At 41.2% G+C, this 25,098-nt stretch overlaps 1 protein-coding gene across 4 annotated transcripts in view; it reads right to left on the reverse strand.

The window, feature by feature from the left end:
* thrb (thyroid hormone receptor beta) overlaps positions 1-25,098 on the reverse strand; it is a gene marked incomplete at its 5' end in the record, with an annotated part of 82,450 nt that overhangs the window by 20,378 nt on the left and 36,974 nt on the right. For 3 of the 4 annotated variants that reach the window (XM_079176436.1, XM_079176435.1, XM_079176433.1), the window contains 3 exons: positions 1,056-1,106; positions 2,567-2,639; positions 14,422-14,488. In XM_079176436.1, the coding sequence (XP_079032562.1) occupies positions 1,056-1,106; positions 2,567-2,573 (58 nt within the window). Of the gene's footprint in view, positions 1-1,055; positions 1,107-2,566; positions 2,640-9,301; positions 9,357-14,421; positions 14,489-25,098 lie in introns of those variants that run through there. The other variant, XM_079176434.1, reaches the window with a different exon arrangement.

The following is a 25,098-nucleotide window of genomic DNA, read 5'->3' on the forward strand; positions in this document are numbered from 1 at the left end:
CCTTCTAATCTATTGCAAGGAGCTAAAGGAGAGGACGTGATAAAGGACAGAATGTCATCAAGATAATGTAATTCGTACAACTGCTTCGTGCACACACCAGACATGCCCTCATATAAATACTTCTAGCAACCCTCTAAACTCAACAAATGCAAGCATGGAAATATGAATTGAGGCCATTTAATAAACTGTATTGAGGCCGTTTTAAAAGTTTTTTCTTTGCCGTCACAGAAATAAATATATAGTCCATTCACAGCAGCCCAGACCTCTACAAAAAGGTCATATGAAGCTGTAACAACACTGACTGAAGTGTCCTTGAATGCACCAGCAATCAGTGCAGAGTAGGTTCAGAATGAGGAAAGCTGAGATGGAGAGGGAAGTGGAAGGCTTCCACTGCATGCAAACACTCCCATTAGTGATTATGTGGCAAAGCAAAAGAGTTAGTAAACGTCTACCATTAAAGTGACTTCAGGCTATTCTGTGATGCTTTTTCCAACAGGTTTATCTATTTGTTTTAGCCCTAGAAACGTCTCAAAGTGCGATATGTAAATACTGTGAAATTATCAAAACGCTCAATCCGTGGAGAAATACCTGCCTTTCACAGTTTTAAATGTAAATATTCTAAACATGTCCACGTTTATTTTCGGATATAAATTGTCAAAAGTATGTTCATTGGTGCAGTGTACGTGAAGGACATCAGCTGACGGGAAGTAAACATGGACCTAACTCTTGCCTGGCAACGCAATTCCGTTGAAATGCGCTACAACTTAGCGTTTCAGACAGGACGGTGAATACAGTTATATTCAGACCGACGGTACGAGAAAACAGTTGTTCGAACATTGAAGCATGTCAAATATAAGCATGAACCTAGAAATGAGCAAAAATATGTCTCAAGGCCTTTTCACAACATTCAAAGCAACATGTGGAAGAGGTTAAAATCGGGAAAACAGCTTCTCAGTTGTTAGTGAAAAGCTCCAGCACAGTTTTGAGCGCTCCAAAGCTCACCCAGACTGACAGAGAGTAGGAAAAGCAGTGCTGAGAGAGAGGATAAATATTACCATTTTGAATGGCCTCATCTTTCCAGCCGGGGGAGCAATTTCCTGCTGGCTCTAAAATAGATGGGAGAGGCACTTTAAAAGAAAAGCTACTTGCTCAGTGAAACAGGTGAGAGAGGCAGACTGACACTCCCCTTCTTTTCACATCAAATCAAAAGGATTAAACAATCAGATGCCAATAGAACAGCAGGTTAAAGTGAATTAAGCATCAGAAACATCACTTTGTCACAGTATCGTGTTGTCGTTAGTCTGGTGTTACAGCGAACGAGGGTATCGGGTTTGTCTCCTCATGTGATGCGTGTAAGCTCCTGTCTGTTCACTATGCTGAGGTCGATAGCATATGTGACGGATCAGCGGGGTCACGGGGACCGGCTAAATCCATACGTCACGGCCAATTTGCCGTGTACACCGACTACGTTCGGTAAGCAAATGCACAGGAATGTCCCGTCTGAGGACAGCAACAGGTCCTTTAAATGGGTTGTTACGTGTGCAAGTGGAGTCTACTTTCCTAGTGTGCTCTGAATGAATGAACGGCTAAGGGGTCGGAAAAGGCGGTAAAGTGGTGCAGAGTGGCTTTATAAGTTCAAACTGACACATTTGAACTCTCAAATCATTAGGCAATTAAATAATAAAGCGCTTAATATCTATTCAGTACAAACATTGTGTTCAACTATAACTCTGAGACATTCATTTCGGCTTAAAATACTATCTTTTAAAAAAGGAGACATTTGATTTAAACTTGATTTTCACGTGGATTTTATCTTCCCTCACACCACAAAGGTTTCCTGCTGCCGGAGGACACTGGTCACTGCGTCTTACAGTAAGCAGGGTCTTCTGCTGGCGAGGACAGCTCATCACTAACCCGTTAAATTAGGATGCAAATGGTGTTTGTCTGACGCCCTCTTTACATGATCAGTGGTACAAGCTGTGCGCCATTTAAAGCTGGACTTATGTCAGAAAGTCGACGACTTTCATGTTACGCCAGGGACAACCGGTCACTAGAAAACAAAGTTGAGCTTTAAAGTTCACTCTTAACATTGGCAGAAGCACTTCACCATGTGCAGTTACTTGATTTGCTCTGGAGCTCAGTTGTCATTGTACTTTATCTATATAATCAAACTGCCTAGATTCTGAAGCACTTCTAAAAGTCTCCCGATTTTTGATAGACAATGACTCACACCCACTTGAAGGGATTATGCCACTGATAATGTGTCGAGGGTCTAATTACATTTTTCATTTTTTTCATTTAGATTGAATACATTTGAATTATCGGGTTTAAGTTCGAAAAACCCAACATCAGTTTTGGTGTCTCATGATAGTCTAGCTGCAGAGTCTTTTCTAGCCTGACAGGAATATAATTCAGGGGAAACGTTGTTGTTTTGAAAGGTCGCATTTAGGTTTTGTGAATATTGCTTTAAATATCAACTCTCCGCAAACTATAAATCTTATTTGGAACAAACCTGGGGGAACGAGGCTGCGAGTGCGTGTTGGGGTAATCAGGTCAGACATCTTACCTGACATGCTGGTGGGGTTCAAGGCCAAGACCTCATCCTCAGAGCCTCCTCAGACATCTGGGTACCTACCTAGCTGAACACAGAGCCAAGAAACCATCAATCACTCAGTTCATTACTTATATAATAGCAGACAACACTTCAATCTAAAATCTTGAAATTGTGTATTTTTGTACTTGCAGCTCGTCCATTCCCACTGTGCCATTTTAACAATCAACTAAAGTTGTGTGTGTGAAGAGGAAACGGTGCCACTAATTAGATGTAATCAGCCTCTTTAGCTTGATGAGACAGGTCAAAAGAGGTGTTTGATGTTTGCATCTCACGGAACACTCAGGGATGCAGATATTTCTGTGTTTCTTTATCAGAGGGAGTCTTGCACACAGACCGCTCAGATGTTATGGCTGGATGACATCTAGTGGTCGAACATGGAAAACCAGTTTACATAACCTCAGTTTTTTAGAAATGATGAAGTCTGAGGCGTTGATTGCAGATATTTTTATCCTCAAGGCTCGATTGTTTTCTTTTTCTCTATCACAGTGAAAATGTTCTTAGCAGCATGTGGTCATCTTTAATCAGGCAGCTGATTTGAGGCAAAGCAGAGTGTCTTGCAGTGAGCTGCTGTAGTTCATCAGGAATACACACACACACACACACACACACACACACACACACACACACACACACACACACACACACACACACACACACACACACACACACACACACACACACACACACACACACACACACACACACGTTGCATGTATGGAGGACATCAGAACAAAACGACCTGATGGGGAAACACATTCTTACTGTGTTTGATTACGTGCACACTGTGTTGGGGTTGATTTCAATCTTTCCGTCCTGACGGAGTTACCTCAACAGTTTCTGGATTTGTCTCCTCAATAAGACCAGTAGACACAGAGGAGAGCAAGAATAGAACTTTAACAATACTCCATTTAGTAGCTGTTCTGGAGTACCAGGCAGTGTGTCCTGGGACTTCCAGCGGTTAAACAGAGTAGCCAATTCAGTGGCTTAAAAGCCTCAAGGCCTTTGAGAAAAGTCTCTTTAGGCTAGCTCCAAGGCTTTTCCTTGCATGCTGCATAAAATCCAGATTGTCAGCATTTTTCATCATGTTGAATCTATAGTCACAAAAGGCACAAGAACCATTTCATTGCCATAAAAATGAAAACTGTCTAATAATCATATTATTTCTCACTGCAACATTTACAGATGTTTCATGTCCATTAAAAAGCATTTAGTCTTTACTATTACAGTACGAGGGTCTGCACACATCACGTCATCCAATACATAAAAATACAAATCGTAGCTGCACAGAGCAACAAATGAAAATGCTTTGTACCTCTGTGTCAATCCAAAGACACAAACCTCATGAAATGAAGACATGAAATAACCTCATGTCCTCTGTCGAGTCTTTACCTGCGGCTTTAAACGTTGAGATGCTAAATCAACTGTTCGAACAACCAACCAGTGACTTCCATTTTGTAACTTAGCCTGTGTGCTTACAAAATCTCACAGTCAACAAGCTCAGAATTTACAGCTTTCATCGTTTCTCGGCACTGGAAGAACAGCTGGTTTGAAAAGCATCGCAGGAAACTATGATTCGGTTTGCTGCTTTTCACCCTAGAGAGCATTTAATATCCAGACAACAGCTGGGGGAGGCCCGAACGCTGCTTCATCCATTCAACAGGTTTCTGAAGCTCTAATGAGGCCACAGACAGACAGATGGATGCCCAAAGATTTTCTGGCTGGAACAAATATGAAGATAGATGGAAGGAAGAAAACAGAAAATGTAGTGCACATATATAGACAGAAGAGCAAAATGATTGCAAGTCATAATAAGACGTTGAGATAACGAGACACCGTAGACAGAGAGTAAAGTGAAACTCCTCACGGGGACATTTTTATCAGTAACCTCATATCTAGAGTGGCTGAGTCTATTGACGAGTAGCCTGGAGGAAAACAGTTGAGGGGAAATGAGCGTCTCCTGACTGTTGGCTCCTCTATTATTAATTGTTGCTTCACGGGAGACAGTCAACGTATCTTTAAGACAATCTTGTCCCCTGAAAGTTACATTCCCATACAACTAAACCGCATTCTCAATTATGTTTGAAGGGAAACAGTTTTAAACATGTGGTACACTTTGTGAATTAAAAATGAATAAAAAACACAACAGAACGACTTAATTTGGTTTCGTAAAAGATTATGTTTTGGCTTAAAATAAGTTTTATTAGGGAACTTAAGTTACATATAATGTCAAATAAGTCAACATTGACTTTTTGATTCACACAGGACACAAACAGCGGTCTCCTGGGTGATAGTCCGTTATATGTTTGGCCTATTCATCCACCGCGGCCTCCTCCATACAAGGGGTCCTGCAGACTTTGACTAGAAAGGTATTTGTGATACATCCAAAACAAACGTAATCCAGGAGAAAATAAGCTTCCATAAAAACGTAATATTATAAATAAACGCAGTATTGTTGTCTGGGAGAGTAATTTTCTGTGTGAATCAAAAAGTAAATTTAAAGATAATAGAGTTTTATTTTATGGCCACCAGTTTAAACTATTTCAACCTCATTTCTGAGAAATCATTTCTTTCAGGTAAAGCCCTTCACCAGACAAGAACTAATATTGGACGATTCCTCAAAACTCAATTCAACGTTTTAAAGAATTTGGCAATCACCGTTACGATTAGATAAAGTTCATGTTCAAATTCATGACCTTGGAAACGGCAATCTCACAACAAGGTCCACTTACTCGTTCGTGGTTGTGGCAAATAAACTATATGGTCAAGGTGTGGCTATGGTTGGGTAACTAAAACACTTGGCTTAGTTTAAAGATAATAGCTACATTTAATAAAAAGGCAAACGGAAATTGCAAGTAAGTAATACTCGGCATGCTACTGCATGCTTTGTCACTTACCATTGGCCCTAGACGTTAATTGTGAATTAGGATACTGGGCTGCATCAGGTGGCTTTAGATACGTCATACCCTTCAGCCCCAGTTGCCATTGCTATGGAGAAGAAGCAGAGATTGAACAGATTTACTGTAATCTGGTGTCTACAAAGTGTAATCATTGGCTGCTCTTGGTGACGTAGACAACGGATATATTTGGAAAATGTTGCTTGGGAGGAATAGTCTGCTTCTCTCCTTGGGTTTTAATGGCTGTAAAGGATTCAACCTTTGATGAAAGAACACTGACGATTGAACCAGGAGAGTTTCACGCCCACCCAGGACTTGGAAGCACTTTGACTGCCAATCAACTATCAAAAACATAATGATGGGAATGAACATGACTTTTACTTCCTGAACTTTCGGTGCCTGATTCTCGCACTTTATGAGCATTAGTTGGGGTCTTTTTGCATCCCTAGAAGGACATTACCAGGGCTAAAATATGTTCATGTAAATGCAGCTTAAAAAAAAACACAACAGAGGAAACGAAGTTTGAGGTAAAACTCCCAACAGTCGCACCTAATATACGTGGTCACAGGGAGGCATTTCAGGACAAATTCATCAGATAGGAGGTCCACAGATGGCAATTTATTTTGGAGGAGAGCGACAAATCATGCAGCTGAGTGCTTTTTGTGGCTCTCTAATTGCCATTTCTGCACATTAGTGTCCCAAATAAACAAAAGTGACAATAATGGACTTCCACCGCCGGCGTAAATTAGCTGCAGTAGAAATGAGCGGGGTCACTCCAGTCCACCCTTTTTCCTTTGCATCGAGCTTTTGCCTTCGCCACTTGATGATTTTTTTTCATACTTAAAAAACCCCAGAGAATCTAGGTTGAACTCTGTGTGGTTGGACTGTAAGAAAACTTCACAGTTGTGCTTTCTTCGCCGGGATTTTCTTTAGATACGTGCATGGCATGTTGGCAACAATATCCAACATTTTGTGCGATTATACTGTGGACAGAGGAAGCTGAACTCATTTCTTCCCTTTTTAAGTACACACAAAGATAATCTGTCAAATTTACAGTAACCCTCAAGGGTTTCCTTCTGGTCTTTGACAACACAGGAACACTGCTTTTGGCGAGCAGCTATGCTGTGTCTCTCTCACATTTTGTCTGCTTGTTCTGTATGTGCACGTATTGATTTTTACCCTTGACTTTCCTGGAACAGCCGGGAGCACAAATGGAGTCCTGAAACAACCTGCATTTCTTTCTCAATGTGAAAGTGCTGAGCAATTCATACTGCGTCCTGCGGTTTACTCTGGGGCGGTGAAAGTTACGTGTCATGGTGTGTGCGGTGCGGTGTGTGTGTGCATGTATGTGCACAAGCTAACATGCAGCAGCCTTCAAGCTGGCCTTGGTTAAAACATCACAACCGGATACCGCTGCCTTTCTGTATACATCAACACAGCTTAAGTCGCATTGCATCAGCTGTGCATGTTGCTTTAAAACAGCTTCATCCACAGTACGCATGAGCCAAAAAGGTACCTGACTCATTCAATACTGCTGTTTGTGTAGGAGTATAAATGATAGTTACGTCAACTAAAATAAAATATATGACTCAGACTAACTTTGTTGAGTTTTTAATCTTTTTTTTAAGTTTTTTATGTATTTATTTAGGTTAAATAGACTAAATGATCAGTTAAGATGTCTGTTCACAGTCGACAGCAGCTGATTTTTTTTTTGTTGCTTTATCTGATTTGGATGATAGTCAGAGAGAATGTACGGGAGCCAGCGGGGACAAAGATTAAGAAAAGGCAAAAGCCCAAATACTGAGTGAGTCATTTTAATAGCATTGTCTGAAGACGTTAGTGACTCAGTTTGACGTGGACTGTCCTTGACACTGATGATGTGAAACACTTCCACTTCAGAGACTCAAGGGGTCGCCAAAGCCAACAGGTTTCAGATTTTACCGGCAGCAACTTTCCAGTTAAGGCTGGCTGTCTCACGCAGATTTTTAGCCACAACTGGAGTCAAAAAATGTCTTCATCTGCAGTCAAGGAGTAAAACCCTCCTTCACCCTCTCGGGTTCTTTCGCGGATTACACAACTGCACACACACACTCAACAGACTCTGTGCTTGGAAGTGAGGTTCACTCATAGGTGGCCGTGTTTTACGCCACTGTTTGGAGACGGAGCTGCACTGTGGGTGAGCACTTCCTCCTCTACACTGGGACATTTCATTTCTCCACTACAACAACTACCACATCCTGCATGACAAGAGGTGCGAGAACACTGTGTACTATGTGCTGCCGCAGCAAATAAAACATGACAGTATGACAAAGAAATGTAAACTCACCAGCACGGCCTCATCAAATGTTTCACCGTGCCTACTCCTGTCAGCACTTAGAGAGCATAATGCAAATACAATTGATGCTATGCAGTCTGAGCTGAATATATATGGAAATATATAAAAGACACCGATGCTATTAGACTGAATGACACTTTTTAAGCTATGAGATTGTGTGGGTATGTAAAATGCATATTGCATACAGATTTTGACAGCTTTGGCCTTCACTCAAATTTATAGTGTGTGTGCTTGTGTGTGTGCTGTGACACAACTACACACCTTCCAGTGGAATCACGACAAACATTTCTTGCAAAAACTCAGACACAGAGTAGCTTATATAAAAAGAAGCATGGTGATATAACTCACAAGTGTTAGGGGTAAGGAAGGAAACAGGAACTAGGCTCCTAATGGAGTACATGCTGCATCTTTCCTCATTGCGAGCACTCAAATATCAGATGAAGTGATTATTGCTACCTAGAGTTCAACGGGACGAGCTGTATCTTGCAAAGTCTTAACAATGTTATACTTCTTTTTAGCAAAAACTAGTAAAACTACAGTTGATCTCAGATGAAGGATGCTCTGAATCACTCTTGTCTTTGCGAGTCCTGCAGATATACTTTACCACGACAGTTTACGCCTGTTATTAGTTAGTTTTTCATGCTTTCTTCAAATGCCAGCGACATCCCGTAAAAGCTTTTCGCCAACATGAACGAGGGCAACAGATATTTGAGAGGGGAAAGCACAGCAATACAACAAGTCATCAAAATAAGGGCCGAAGCTCGAGGCATGAAAGAACTCAACATTCTTTGAGTCTGACATTAAGGTAATGAGAAACACATTTGTATCAACAACATCCCCCATTTTCAAACTAGAAGAGCGGCTTTCTCTGACTAATGTTTAGACTAGAGCATTCTGTAAACCAGCCACTGTCACACTGAGGAAGAGAAGGTCGATGGAAGACTAGATTAAAGGTTTCACACTCACCACGTTCATGCTCTCATCATCTTCATTTCTATTCTGGCAAGTTTAGTTAAAGGAGGAGCACGACATGGTGCAACGCATAAACAGGGGTTCCCACACATCAATAGTTCCGTCACAAAACATTTTCAGAACTTCACACACTGAAATTTGTGACAACTTCTGCAGACGCTATGAAACTGAAAACTTCTATAATTGTAAAAATGAAAAATTAACATTTCCACCACAAGTGTAGACACCTCTGTGCTAGCAGGACCATCCTCTGATCAGCATAATATCACACCTACTCTGCCCGAGTTGATTCTACGTCAAGTAATAAAGTTACTCAGAACTACCAGAGGTTCGTGGTGATTAACACAAGTCAGTCTGAGCTCTAAAGAAAAAACAAAACACTTCAAAACATGCAGAACGGCTATAGATGTGAATATTACATCTGGAAGTAAACGTGGTCTGTTGTGAATGTGTGGACGTTGGCTTGGGGGCTGAACTACAACTTACCTTTCGCTTTCTGTTTGTCAACGTGTCTAACCAAAGTCTCGCTCAGAGAAGTCTCGTTCGGAAATCTTGCGTTGCATCCACATTGTGGAAATCGGCGAAGTATTCAGCCATGACATTGACAATCTTTTAGATAACACGAAGCTACACTTTGTGTACTCGCACTCCTGTCTCCAACTCTCACTCACATTTCCACTGTTGTCTTCCGGCAACAAGTCACATGACACAATATCAAATAGACCGCAGAAGGAAAAAAAGGGAAGAAAGATGTTTTATTTAGTTCCTTTCACTAATAATAACAATCTGAGCCCGTCACTGGCAAAAACGAGCACTTTCAGTGGATGTACACCGACAGTGAGGAGCCCGTTTAGCGGCTGCAGCACACTAACTTGATACTGGCCAAATTTCAAAATGTTTTGTACCTATTACTCACTTTGATGACTTTCAATGGAGTGTTTTTACACTGTTGCAGCCTTCACTTCTTCTTCTTCTTCTTCCTTCAATGAATGCCTCTTTTAGACTGTTGCTTTATACAAACAAACAGAAGTACAATGAATGCAAAAAAAAACAACAAGCAGTAGATGCTGCATTCAGCTGTAATTAAAAAATGATGGCTTTAGTCGTTTTGAAAACTCAAAATCTATCAGACGTCCCAACAGTCTTCACTCGTAGTCTCATCGTGCACCATGTCTGCCTGCATCACAAATCAACACCGGACAAGCAGCGGTAAACAACAGTCACGGGCTTCGACCGACATGCGTCTTATTTGAGGTCGAATTCAGATAAGACTCTATCTTGATCCACCGACCATTATAATTAGAGCTCTCTAATACTTTATTTACGAAGCTGCATCACACTGTGCAACATGATACAGGTGCATCATCATGGCAACTGGTATCACAAAAAGGACAGCAGATGGTGTTTTCATTAAAGAATTCAAGCTGATAGAGGAATCAACCGAATGACTTTGTGTCGGGAGTCTGCGGTGCACTTATTATATTACATTAAGTTCTCTAGCTACAGGCCGATGTCAGAGAGGATCGCTGATGCACGGGGGGCTATAGGGTGCATTTTGGAAATGCTACAGTGTTCCTGTTACACTGTGCACAGTCATGAGCATGATCCATCACCGGTGACTGAGAGAGCTTAACTAACTTGATACTGGCCAAATTTCAAAATGTTTTGTAGCTATTACTCACTTTGATGCAAACACACGGGATAATAAGGTCCAGATTGAAAACACTGAAGTTACCCTTTAAGTAGGGTCCAAATACCCAACCTGTGGAGATCAGTGTTATCTTTGATAATTCCTTGTTGGCTCTTACGTCTCCCTAGCGTTTTAAAATGTATGGTATCATTATTTTTGGAAGGTAAAACTTTGGTCTCAGAGAAGAAATCTAATATCTGTTGTTGCCAAATTGGTAAATGTAGAGTTCATGTTTGAATTGGATAGTAAATGTTGTGCCTCTGTATACTACTGGGCTCTTATATGAACAGATCTCACCACACTTCAATAAAAAGGAAGACATCAAGATTTTTCCAGAGCTTTCGGGCCTATTGCATAGCCTTCTATGTGTCATCACATGCCCTGAGAAACTTGCTGAAGAAAGCTGTGAGATTTGGTTGTAAAACCTTTAGTTTAGAATAATATTATATTATTAACATGTGCAACGTTTTGGTGTCCACATACTTTTGTATGTATTTGTCAGAAAACACTGGACTAAAATAGCGAAGTGTTTATAAAATGTTGCGTACACATTGATGCATCAGTATTAATCTCCTTCAAGTACCGTTTTATTTAGTTTATTATGAATGCAGGACTTTAACTTTCAATGGAGTGTTTTTACACTGTTGCAGCCTTCACTTCTTCTTCTTCTTCCTTCAATGAATGCCTCTTTTAGACTGTTGCTTTATACAAACAAACAGAAGTACAATGAATGCAAAAAAAAACAACAAGCAGTAGATGCTGCATTCAGCTGTAATTAAAAAATGATGGCTTTAGTCGTTTTGAAAACTCAAAATCTATCAGACGTCCCAACAGTCTTCACTCGTAGTCTCATCGTGCACAATGTCTGCCTGCATCACAAATCAACACCGGACAAGCAGCGGTAAACAACAGTCACGGGCTTCGACCGACATGCGTCTTATTTGAGGTCGAATTCAGATAAGACTCTATCTTGATCCACCGACCATTATAATTAGAGCTCTCTAATACTTTATTTACGAAGCTGCATCACACTGTGCAACATGATACAGGTGCATCATCATGGCAACTGGTATCACAAAAAGGACAGCAGATGGTGTTTTCATTAAAGAATTCAAGCTGATAGAGGAATCAACCGAATGACTTTGTGTCGGGAGTCTGCGGTGCACTTATTATATTACATTAAGTTCTCTAGCTACAGGCCAATGTCAGAGAGGATCGCTGATGCACGGGGGGCTATAGGGTGCATTTTGGAAATGCTACAGTGTTCCTGTTACACTGTGCACAGTCATGAGCATGATCCATCACCGGTGACTGAGAGAGCTTAACTAACTTGATACTGGCCAAATTTCAAAATGTTTTGTAGCTATTACTCACTTTGATGCAAACACACGGGATAATAAGGTCCAGATTGAAAACACTGAAGTTACCCTTTAAGTAGGGTCCAAATACCCAACCTGTGGAGATCAGTGTTATCTTTGATAATTCCTTGTTGGCTCTTACGTCTCCCTAGCGTTTTAAAATGTATGGTATCATTATTTTTGGAAGGTAAAACTTTGGTCTCAGAGAAGAAATCTAATATATGTTGTTGCCAAATTGGTAAATGTAGAGTTCATGTTTGAATTGGACAGTAAATGTTGTGCCTCTGTAAACTACTGGGCTCTTATATGAACAGATCTCACCACACTTCAATAAAAAGGAAGACGTCAAGATTTTTCCAGAGCTTTCGGGCCTATTGCATAGCCTTCTATGTGTCATCACATGCCCTGAGAAACTTGCTGAAGAAAGCTGTGAGATTTGGTTGTAAAACCTTTAGTTTAGAATAATATTATATTATTAACATGTGCAACGTTTCGGTGTCCACATACTTTTGTATGTATTTGTCAGAAAACACTGGACTAAAATAGCGAAGTGTTTATAAAATGTTGCGTACACATTGATGCATCAGTATTAATCTCCTTCAAGTACCGTTTTATTTAGTTTATTATGAATGCAGGACTTTAACTTTCAATGGAGTGTTTTTACACTGTTGCAGCCTTCACTTCTTCTTCTTCTTCTTCTTCTTCTTCTTCTTCTTCTTCTTCTTCTTCTTCTTCTTCTTCTTCTTCTTCTTCTTCTTCTTCTTCTTCTTCTTCTTCCTTCAATGAATGCCTCTTTTAGACTGTTGCTTTATACAAACAAACAGAAGTACAATGAATGCAAAAAAAAACAACAAGCAGTAGATGCTGCATTCAGCTGTAATTAAAAAATGATGGCTTTAGCCGTTTTGAAAACTCAAAATCTATCAGACGTCCCAACAGTCTTCACTCGTAGTCTCATCGTGCACCATGTCTGCCTGCATCACAAATCAACACCGGACAAGCAGCGGTAAACAACAGTCACGGGCTTCGACCGACATGCGTCTTATTTGAGGTCGAATTCAGATAAGACTCTATCTTAATCCACCGACCATTATAATTAGAGCTCTCTAATACTTTATTTACGAAGCTGCATCACACTGTGCAACGTGATACAGGTGCATCATCATGGCAACTGGTATCACAAAAAGGACAGCAGATGGTGTTTTCATTAAAGAATTCAAGCTGATAGAGGAATCAACCGAATGACTTTGTGTCGGGAGTCTGCGGTGCACTTATTATATTACATTAAGTTCTCTAGCTACAGGCCGATGTCAGAGAGGATCGCTGATACACGGGGGGCTATCGGGTGCATTTTGGAAATGCTACAGTGTTCCTGTTACACTGTGCACAGTCATGAGCATGATCCATCACCGGTGACTGAGAGAGCCGAGCGTGTCCAAATAATACATCGGTAGTATTACAACCAATAATCTATGCAGTGCTATAACGGCCAGCAGGGAGAACACAGTCGTGACGAATGGCTGACAGCTGCAGCTAACTAGTCACCTAAAGACTCATAAATGATGTTTGGCATCCAAGTTATCATCATTACATTTTTAGCTCCAACACATTTTCCTATTTTATGTGCAGACGGAGGCCTTTTTGTCTCCTCTGAGCTAGACGCCAGTCTGTTTGTCTTCTTTTTTTAATAAGCTGTCACATATATTTCTCTCCTTGCAATACACTGTAAGCAATGCTGCTTCTGTCCAGATTGATAGCAACGCAAGCCTTTGCAGTAAATGTAGCAGCTGTCTTCATTTAATGCTCACAACAATTTCATAATTTTTTTTTTTTTTTCCGTTTCTTCCCGATTAGCTGACATTAAATCAATCACAGTGAGGTTTTGATGTATCAGCTGTTTTAAAATGGGTGCCGAGTGAAGCAAGTTTTCCACTGCACCTGAACGAACAGCAGCTTTCAGCCTGTAGGGGAAGCGTTTGCGTTATGTGCTCTTTATAGCCGGCCTGCTGTTCTAATGCACCCATGTGACGGTCAAAATGTTAGCGTAGCGCTTTGATCTGAGTTTGGACTTAAAGGACTTCTCGTCCGTGTTGAAAACATCTAGAATTCTGATTCTAATTCCTGAGGAAAAAATCACGACATTTTCCCAAAAGCTCCAAAAACACAACTGCTAAAATGGATCTTGAGGCGAGATTGACAAACTTTTAAAAATGTGCTTGAAAAATAAAATATTGTACGACATGACCCGGCCCTGTGACAAAACATGCACAGTCTGCTGCTGTCAGTCCCAAAGACAAGGAACGGAGTAAACAGACAGATCCCCAGTCTGGCACATAATGATTTAGCCTGGATCACGACCAAGATTTGAGCTTCATTACATTTACATCACGACTCGCCACTGCAAGACCCTGGTTTTCCGTGTCTGTGTGTGTGTGTGTGTGTGTGTGTGTGTGTCTTGGCCACAACAGGGAGGTCTAGTGGGGGGGGGGGAACTGAACTGTGTATTGGCAGGCTGCAGGTCTCCGTCTGTATGGAATTGAGCAAGATGAAGGTCTTACCAGAGGAAGTGGTGAAGTCTGACTCCAGGCAGCGCTGAGGAGCTGCTGAGCTCCCCGAGAGAAACACCTACAAAAACACACACAAACGGAACAGAGTCAAGCTAATGAGCAACTGAGATGAAAATCACAGTCCAGCTATGAAAAACCAGTAGGTCCTCAGGAAGGCTAGAAACAATCGCAGACATGTTGCCATGGCATCAGGAATGAACACGAAGGCATTTTAAAGTTTAAAAGCGTCTCACTGAGGGCAAAGACATTAAAAACACACACGTCTCGTTGAAATCATAAGTCAGAAGAGGATATTTAAAAGGAAGTAAATATGTCACAGTGAAGCACCTACACCAGTTTTAATGCCTGTTGTGCCGCGTACGTGTGGCAGGATGTAGTCGGAACACTACATCCGGCTCAGATGACCTATATGCAACACTATCCTCAACACAGCAACTCCCACAGCGGCTTTAAAGTAACCTCTGGTGGTTTCCACATGTGGTTACCACTACAAATACTTCCCCCCACGCTGCATTAAGGGCAGAGAAATCCCAGTATACATTTCTTTTCCCTTTTGGACCCTCAAATAGGTCAATATATCTTTTTGTTGTGTGTGTGTGTGTGTCAGCCCCTGAAGAGAACGACGACATCTTGGAAGGAAATCTGCCATAAATAAAGCAACTATGACAAAACAACATGTGCAGGGAAGCAGAAATGCTTGGGTTGGAATCCAAGTCTGGTGTTTTGCCAAAAATCAATGGAAGTTATGTTTAGAAAAAAGAAACCAGGAGGGGGTTTTCCAGTGACGAGAGTGAGAAGGGAAAGCATTTGTTTATGTCATTAATGGGCCGGTCATCTCTCTCCGACAGACTGCAATCACGTGTAATCAGACTTAATGGGCACTCTAATGGGAATGCTTTTCCTCCCTCCATGCTGTTTCCGTAGCACTCTTCAACTTCAACACACTTGTCCACACACAAACAAGTGTGCACACGGATACGTGCGCGCACATATGCAACTCATCTGGGGCAAATGCAACGCCGCACTTTTGTCTGAATTATTGTTTTAATAATACCGTCTATCCACAACAGTACAACATAATCAAGTCCTATTTGTGCGTAATGCTAATTTGCATATTTGCTTGTTCATATTCTCTTCAGGTCTGATTTGTGTTTATTTGTTTGCAGAGGCTGAGTCTCAGCCGGTTAAAGCTCAGTTCTGTCTCCTCCTGCTCTCCAGCAACACTTCTACCATCTTACAAACGGTTTACAATGCTCATTAAAAGGATAAGCCGCTTTATTAATTATTTGTGCAGTCTAAGCCATCATTAGTTATGAGAATGTTGAGTCCTGGGAACACACAATAAAATCATACAAAGCAGCGGTGCCATAACTTCTTTTTAAAAACATCCCCCTTCTTGGTGCCCCGACCTTGTGCTGGAATGCTTGTTGAACTATTCTGACGAGGGAACACTGTGAGCTGTCCGACTTCTTTTTAGTGATGCGGCATTGAACCCACATCGCAGCAATTAACGTGCAGCATAGAAAGGAAAGGACTCATTACATGGGTCCAGATGTGGGGATGACAAATGAGCAGACGGTCAAAACCCACAACAATGGTCCTGCGACCTCTATATACGCCTCTGTGTTATTTTGGTAGCTAGTTAACCGCCTGTTTGGCTGTTGGAATTAAAGGCACATAACATCCGTGTGGCTGCACTAGAAATAGTGTATACACAAATCTCATCATCTAATAGATTTGATTTCTTGGCAAAAATACATTTTGTTAAAAGTTGCAGGTAGAGTTTTAGACATTTAGAAATGTTATGGATCTGCCTCTCTGTCAGTGGGTCTGGATCACACACACACACACACACACACACACACACACACACACACACACACACACACACACACACACACACACACACACACACACACTTTCTATTTATTTTATGATCTTGTACATAGAAGCTGTTGCCTGGCTAAATACAGGATATTTACAGAATACACACATTTCCACTGATCAACAGGTGGCGGTAACACACCTAGATATGCTGTAATGGGTCATTGTTGTAATGGGTCAACATGGATGTTAAAAAAAAAGAAACTTTTGCAAATGTTTGACTATGTCTCTGAGTAGTACTGCATATGAACTAAACTTGTTAGTGGACGAGAAAACTCCACGAGGCCCCTTTAAGAAGCCAATGCAGATATTTCCACATTTCCACACTGTGTGGTTTTGAAATGCACCATTTAGGGCATTTCAAAATTTAGTTTGCACCAAAATTGCAAAAGAACACGCAATGAAATGCACAGAACATTTTTCCGCAAGAAAAAGGAATGAATTGTATATAAGAGGGCACATAATTCACAATCACATTATAAATGAGTGAGTTTTCCACTGAAAAATGTCCTGCACTCTGATTTTAGACATTGATCCATATAAGTAGATACACAGTTAATGCCTTTTCAGCCTCAAATGCAATCTAATATCCTGTATTTAGCCAGGCAACAGCTTCTATGTACAAGCTAAACAACTACTGTAAAGTAGTTTAACAACATCATAAAATAAATAGAAATTGAACTGAAATGGCTTGTGTTACGGCTGTACATGTTCCCTGTGCCGTCCCTGTCTTCCCTCTCTAGAAGCTCTGCCCGGGTGTACTGCATTGCTACACGAGGTGCACCTGGATTGGAAAGGAAGCGCTTAAAAAGCTCCCGTGCCAGCAGCCGAAGGGAGTGGCCTCTGTCTGAGGACTGCTGATCTCGCTGCCTCTCAGCTCAGTAGTTTGCTTTGCCTCGTGTTTGTTTTTGTTATGATAATAAGTCTTATGGATTTGATTCTTTGAAAGGTGTCTTCTGTGGTTGATTTGGGTCAGTGGTTGATTGTTGCTCGCCCTAAAACGGCCGCCCGAGGGCCGGGGCGTAACACTTGTTTAGACCACAGAGTATATGACAAAGAAAAAGGAGTTGCAGTACATCGAATGCCTTCCATGTTCTTGATTCCAAACTTTACAAGTAAAAAAAATAAGCCTGCACCTTCCAAAACATTTTCAGACTGTGACGCTATAATCCAGAAATGTGTGTGTATATATTTTGCTGAAGAGAGACACAAGGAGAGAACTGAAAAGAAAATGCGTGTGAAAAAAAAAAAAACACCCACTGATACACACTGTTACTCAGTTTCCATGGTGATTTGAGTTATATTTGACAATGTGACGCACGCTTTCAGCATCCACTTTTGCTGTTAGTCTTCATCTTTTCCAGTGCAGTGAGCTAAAAGTATGAATGGTTCAGACTAAGAAAAAGTGAGCTAAAAAGGACATTTGGGCCCGTGTCTGTGGCCTGGAGACAAGTCCACAAAAGACATCCGTATGAGAGTCCACACGCTCGACTGTAATGGTGTAAATGGTTAAGTTAAAGTGGAAAGGTGGGGCAGAGCTCCTCCTCAGTATTTTCCCCCAGGGGCGTGTCAAGTGGTCTACGGAAATCTTAATGAATGCAAGGCTTTCTCTTGCCTGTGATCCTAACTCACGAGTCCCCACTCCATGTCTCCAGTGAGATTAGCACCGTGTGCTCCAATCAATTCACTACTAATTTCCAAGAATCAGTACTTTGGATGGATAGAACTTGCAGTGCGTGTATAAACTGGATGCGAACTTGTGCTCTGGAAAGTGCAAAATGCAGGAATGTGGTCAGAAATGCAATCACTTGCTGTTAAAGCTCACAAACATGCAATGATTCCTTTGTTTTCCATGCCGGGTGTTCTGCTCATATTAGCAACAGTAGCTTCGGGGGACGATCACCCACATCACCTTTTGTGCAGCGAGAGGCGCCTCTATCCAGTTGTTTTTTTTGCACTCTGCTGTCGTTGTGCTTCAGGCACCTGACGTGCCTTTGTGTGTTTTCTTTTTTTTTGGAGAAACGGTCTAAAAGCGCCGCAGGTAAACAAATATTCAAATGCCCTCCATAACTGCCTTTTTTCCCTTCTGTCCAATCAGTTATGAACATAAATAAGATATGCTTCTTTTGCATATTATCAACATATAAAACAGGGGACATTTTGAAACAGAAATGAATATCATGATAAAAGTAAAGAGCATCAGGGTTAGTTGGGTCATGATTAAAACCATAAAACGTAATTGTCTGTAATTAGGTTAACGGTTGGCAGCAGTTGACTTTGTGGTAACTGTGGTCACAATCTCTGCCTCGGGCTTCAATCTAGAGCCCGTGGGAATCCCTTGCTGGTGGAACTGTTAAGTCCACATTTTATTTGTTTTACCAATTTAATGTCCCTTGTCTTTGGTGATTCACAATGGGGAATCACCAAAGACAAAAGATCCTTGGTTCTGAAAGGGCAGAAATGCACCTCATTATGATCTAAGGCCAGTGCACTGGTCCAGGACCGTGTCCAAGTGTTTCGGTTTGGGAAGAAAGCTGGAGCACTTAAGAAAACCATGCTACTCCATCGAGAAGGGCCCCGCGAGGAGACACAACAAAGCACAAGAGGAATTTGCTAAATGAAAAGGCTTTCGTGGTTTTGCAGTGACACGTTCTGTATTTTGTTTTCACTACAATACAGAGAAAGAGACAGAAATAACTTCTCTTTTCTTCTGACCATGTAAACACACACACACACACACACACACACACACACACACACACACACACACACACACACACACACACACACACACACACACACACACACACACACACACACACACACACACACACACACACACACACACACACCATGTTGGGGAGAGCCATGTGTCAGGATTATGAGCTTGATTTATGTGGACTGCATACATCACTCATTACCATATTTGCAAAACTTCTGTTGTATTATTTTCTGTTAATTGCGAGAGAACATGCATGTTCAAACACAGTTTTTAATGTTTATTCTCAAAAATTAATGAGGTGATTGATTTGTACATGCACACAGCAGCAGAGAAGCAGAGCGCTGCACGAAGAAAAGTGGTTTAATGAGACACATTTCCACTTCTTTGTATCGATCCGAAGACATTTCTAGTATTGACGGTCGACAGAAGATTTAGTATCAGTAGCAAAATGTACTTTAGGTTTTAATCTGCCCCTCCCCAGTTTTCCATGTGTTTTCCAAACTCTCCCCTTCAGCTCCTAATCTAATCATTGTATTGTTGCTGTATCTTCCATTCAATGTTTCAAACTGATCTCCTGGGAAAACTTTCAAAATAAAACAGGAAACCGGTTTAGCAAAAACCCAAGACCATGACGAGCAGTAATCTGAATGTAGCATTTTCAGATTGAGTTAGTCCAAATAATTAGGTTATACGAGCATTCTTCCGACATGTATACAGTGCACCGGGAATACACGTTTGATTGGAGTTTTCTACCTCTGCCCGTTTACAGCGGCGTAGTCTGTTCTCGTGCATAGTCGGGAAAATAATAGCTTGAACGACACAGGTTTGCAAAACTTGCAGAACGGGGACAGCGAGGACATTTAGGTAATTTAAAGGGCGTAGCAACAGGATGTACCTCAATGGGGCATGTTACGGAGTAGTACAAGTATATATTTGTTTTATAGTAGATGCTTTTAATGTAAAGCAGCAGAACGCGTTTGGTTTGTATCAACATTAACCTGAAAGCAGTTAAATTCATTACATCTTCAATAGCACAAAGGAGATTGGATCAGAAAACAGTGCAGTGTGTTGAAAAAAGTGAAAGTAAGAACATGAAGGTCAGAGTGAAAACTGAACTTCAAGGATGGCACACATCTGTGAATCAGACAAAAAAATAAATAATCACCCTTAAAGCACAAGAAAGCAGAAAGCCAAGTCAATGCTGGAGGCAGCGAGTCCGTTAATGAACCCGAACTCAACATTACCCTCACTAAATGAACAGCTCCTCTAAGAAATACATTCATATGCAACCATGTAAATATTATGCATTAGGAACAAACACTGTTATAGGAAGTTGAGGAGAGGAAACGGTCTCCAGATGTGAGGCTAATTTGATTAAAAAAAAAATGTATGTCTCTTGGGAGCATTTAAAAAAAAAAAAAGACAGAAGACTGTGAAGACCGACCCTCAAGGAAACGATACCTTCCAGTGAGCAGAGCTAAATGAAGAACGCACAAAAGGTAAAGAGAAGTGACATAAGCAGTCAAGCACCAAGCTGTGCGGTCAGCACCCGAGGTCACAGCTGGGACCACAATGAGTCAAAGCTGTAATCACTACCAGTGCTAATTCTACAAAGTGTTGAATTCATTATGTGAAGACGTTACATGATGACGCCGATATTCGTCGTAATACTGCAGTAAAAACACTACATTCAAAACAATGTTCTTAGTCTTCACCTTTATGAGCCGTTCTTTTCCAGCGGATGGAGTTCACCTTGAAAAGTCTCCCTTAGAAACATGACTTTTATACTCCATCTGCTGATGAAGATTGTGCGATATGTTTGAAAGCTCTGGAAAAAAAACTAATTGTAGGTGTTTGAAGGATTTGTGTATAGTTGCCATATTAAATAAATCCTAACACAAGGTCTGCTTACTAGCTTTAATGGGGCTTTCAATCAGCATCTTCCTTAGCATGAAAAATTATACCTTGTAATCTCAAAAAAAATAAAAAGAAGAGATGAACATTTTAACAAAACAATCCAAACTCAGAGTCCCCTTACGGGCTCACAGAGCTTCAGAACTTGTGTCCAGTCCCCCGACAACTGTTCATAGTTTTGACTGGTAGATTAGTCATTCAGTCCATAAAAAGGCCTTAAAACATTGAAAACTACTCATCAGAATTTCCCAAATACCAAGGTGTTATCTTCACATTGCTGATTTTGTCTAACCATTAGTTAAATGTAGTGTTGCACTGATCAGTTGCTTAATCAATTGCTCCATCAAACTAATTATTTCGGTCACCTATCAAGAAAAAACTAAAAGCCAAACTTTTGCCTCTGACTTCTCAAATAGGAGCATTAAGTATTTATTTTTTGCTTTATTATCGTAAATTTAACATCTTGGGATTTTAGACAGCTGGTTGAATAAAACAAGACATTTCAAAGACTAAATGATTCATTGATTAGCACTCTCCTTCATACTTTGAGGGACTGCTCAGGGATAAAGCTTTTATGGGGAAGAATTTAAGTTCTGGGAGAGGTAGTAGAACAACATCATATGAGATAGAGCAAGATAAATGAGGATTATAAAAGGAAACATGAAATACATTTATGTAAGGAAGTGAATTTAATTTCATGAGTCTGTATAGTTAGCGTTGTTTGTGTTGGCCTTTGGATTAATATGTAATGTAATAGATGTGGACTAATGAATTGTAGTGAGGGTTGATGAATTGAAATCCATTAACAGCTGATGATGGCATAATATAGATTATTATTTTTAAGACAAAATGAACAGAAAAACTCCGAGCATTTGGTTATTAATTGATCATCAAAATAAGAAATCAATCTAGACTAAATCAACAATGACAATACGCAGCAAATCCTCATATTTGAAACGTCAAAAAAAATACCTCGGTAATGCTGCAAACAGAGTCTGCAAGCCGGCGCATTGTCCTGATGTGACCCACACTGGCTCATACAGGCGAAGGCAGAGACTGTCAGACTGAAAGGGAGGGGTGTGTGTGTGTGTGTGTGTGTGTGTGTGTGTGTGTGTGTGTGTGTGTGTGTGTGTGTGTGTGTGTGTGTGTGTGTGTGTGTGTGTGTGTGTGTGTGTGTGTGTGTGTGTGTGTGTGTGTGTGTGTGTGTGTGTGTGTGTAGGTGTGTGTGTGTGTGTGTGTGTGTGTGTGTGTGTGTGTGACGCAGAGGCTTATGTTGTTAACATACAGAAAATAATGTGCGACATCGGGATTCTGCAAATAAAGATGAGAAAAATATCTAAATTTCATGCATCTCTTGCCTTACTAACACCACCACCTTTCTCACACACACACACACACACACACACACACACACACACACACACACACACACACACACACACACACACACACACACACACACACACACACACACACCTCCCTTTCAGTCTGACAGTCTCTGCCTTCGCCTGTATGAGCCAGTGTGGGTCACATCAGGACAATGCGCCGGCTTGCAGACTGTTTGCAGCATTACCGAGGTATTTTTTTTTCCCTCCTTTTTTTTCCAGCCTCATGGACACTACAGCGAAAAAGGGGTGGGTGAAAAAAAAAAAGAAGCCCTTTTCAAATTGATGACAGCGGTGGGCACGGAGGGAAGCCATTGAAAAGAGTGTATAAAGCAGCATTATAGCGTCTGGCTGCTCCCCCCCCCCCCCCTCCCCTCCCTTCTGCTCCCCACATCAAAAGTGTGCGCCCAGCCTGAGCTGACAGAGCTCCACATCGCTGCGGTGCATGCCGGGTAAGAGAGGACAACTCAGGACACATGCAGGGACTTTAAGGATACTGCAGTAAGCTGTTCACAATGAAAAAAAAAAAAAAAGAGGGAAAAGATGCAGAGAGACGGAGGGAGGGGAGGGGAAGGAGACAAAAATACTGGCTGGATCAGTGGAGGATGGAGGAATTGAACATTTCATTCTGACAAATATGAACGCAGCAGTTCTCTGTTTTAACTGTTTGTGCCATTAGAACTGCATCAGTACACCGAATCGCTGCTTTGCAGCAATGTACGACCGAGTCTGAAGGATTTTTAGACAAATTAGGTTATTTGGTTCTTTCATTTCAGTTATTTTTTATATATTTTTCAGGCTATCTGAAGTCTTATATTCATTATGAAGAGAAGCCTTTACTTCCAGTTTGCTGTTTCTATCTAGAGGTGACGCAGTAAAGCAGAAATACACATGCAGTGATAGATGAACCGATTGTGTGGTTTGGTTATGGGTGTTAAGACTGTTAACACGGTTAATTATAAAATGCTGCATGTCATCAAATTGAAGATCTTTTCACACATTTAATTAACTGCAAAAATCTAACTGTAAATGAACTGTAATTTTCATCGTCACTGAATCTGGTAATTATTTTTGAAATTAATTGATTAATCATTTCATGATTAAATCAATCAAATCAACAGCATGCAGCACATTCTATAGATTCTATTTTCTTCACATGCTTCTGTTTTGGTAACTCACTTCTCTTGGTTACGGTTCGAGAAAGTATCCAGTGCCTGAACACCTCACCTACTGCAGTGAACAACACCTGAACAACACCTGAACAACTCGTGCACTGGAAGCATTGCCACCGAATGTAATCCATACAGCAATAGTGTTTCCGCCAAATCGTATTTGGCAAAAGCATTCAGTGGTTTATATAAAAAGGGAAGTAGACGGGGACAAGGTTGACTCTACAGAGCCTCGTGGATTTATTTAGATACAGGCGGTGAGGAGGTGGGACAGCAGGAGGGATGACAAGATGCTGCTGGGTATAAACTGAAAATTAGAAATAAAAGATATCACTGTGCCACTGGTACAAGAAAGAATCCAAGTAGATTGTATTTCAAACACTAATCTGAAAAGAACATAATGTTAAAAAAAAAGTAAGATCAAAGGAAATGTAAACCCTTTTGGTACCTCTTTCTGTTTCACATCCCGACTTGGGTCACACAGTTTTACTCCGGCAGCGTCGTTAACGCTGACCTTGCATGTTGTGTCAACTCTCCCTCCCCCAGCCGGTATTTAACTGCCCGGCACCGCTGCGACCGCCACGGCGCCGACATAGAAGCATCTGCTGAACTATACTATATGAAACCGTGACCCCCTCCACGATCTCTGTGCGTGTGTGTGTGGGGCGGTATCTGAAGTGTGTTAGTTGCGTGTGAAGTGGTTTCACCACGAGTGCCCAGAGCGTACGCCTGCAGCAGACACGGAGCGCCACAGGAAATACATGTTCGCATCCTGTGTCAGCGCGGATCAGCCGCAGATGCTGCAAGATGTGACATTGAGGCAACCAGCGTCCAGATGGAGGCAAGTCCAGAGGAAGTCCCGCCTGCAGTCCTCACACTGTTAAAATCCTAATATCACTGTTAAATTAACTCGGAGACTTTAATATCGATACAATAAACTACAGAAGCTGCGGTTCAGCAGACTGATGGCTTTCATCTCATAACATCAGATGTGGAGAGTGGATACAATAATACCCGTATAAACCGTTAACTCAAGAGCTGAAGTGTCTATTCTTGCTTAAAACGCATGTGTCAGGCCTACAACGATATCACCTAACGTAAAGTACTTTAAACTTAAGAAGCCAGTATGTTAACATTCATAATAACAATCCAACATTCATTTGTAAGAGACATTCTATCACAGATTAGCCCGTTTTCATTCCCAGGGTGTCAAATACTGACGCTCTGAGCCCCCCCCCCTCAGCGTCCGATACCGATGCACGAGGCACCCTTTAGATTAGTTTACATTATACACCGTTTACGCAGTCACTTTATGCTTTTCCTAAACTAAGGGGTTTTGTTACCTAAACCGAAGCAAGTGTTGTTTAAATTCACGCGTTTGCCTCACTCTGTGCTGCCCACTGCGTTAGAAAGTGACACCAAACGGTGCTGGAACATGTTGCTCAGATAGACGGACTGCACGCCCACAACGCCTGTATGCATCATTACTGTATTCCTGAATAGCAGATGAAGATGCATTTCAACAGCTTAACCCAGACAAGACCTTAAGAGAGGCCTTATCTATTATTCACAATGGTGTATGTAAACCACCCTG

Source organism: Pholis gunnellus, assembly GCF_910591455.1.
Source record: "Pholis gunnellus genome assembly, chromosome: 16".
Lineage (NCBI taxonomy): Eukaryota > Metazoa > Chordata > Actinopteri > Perciformes > Pholidae > Pholis > Pholis gunnellus.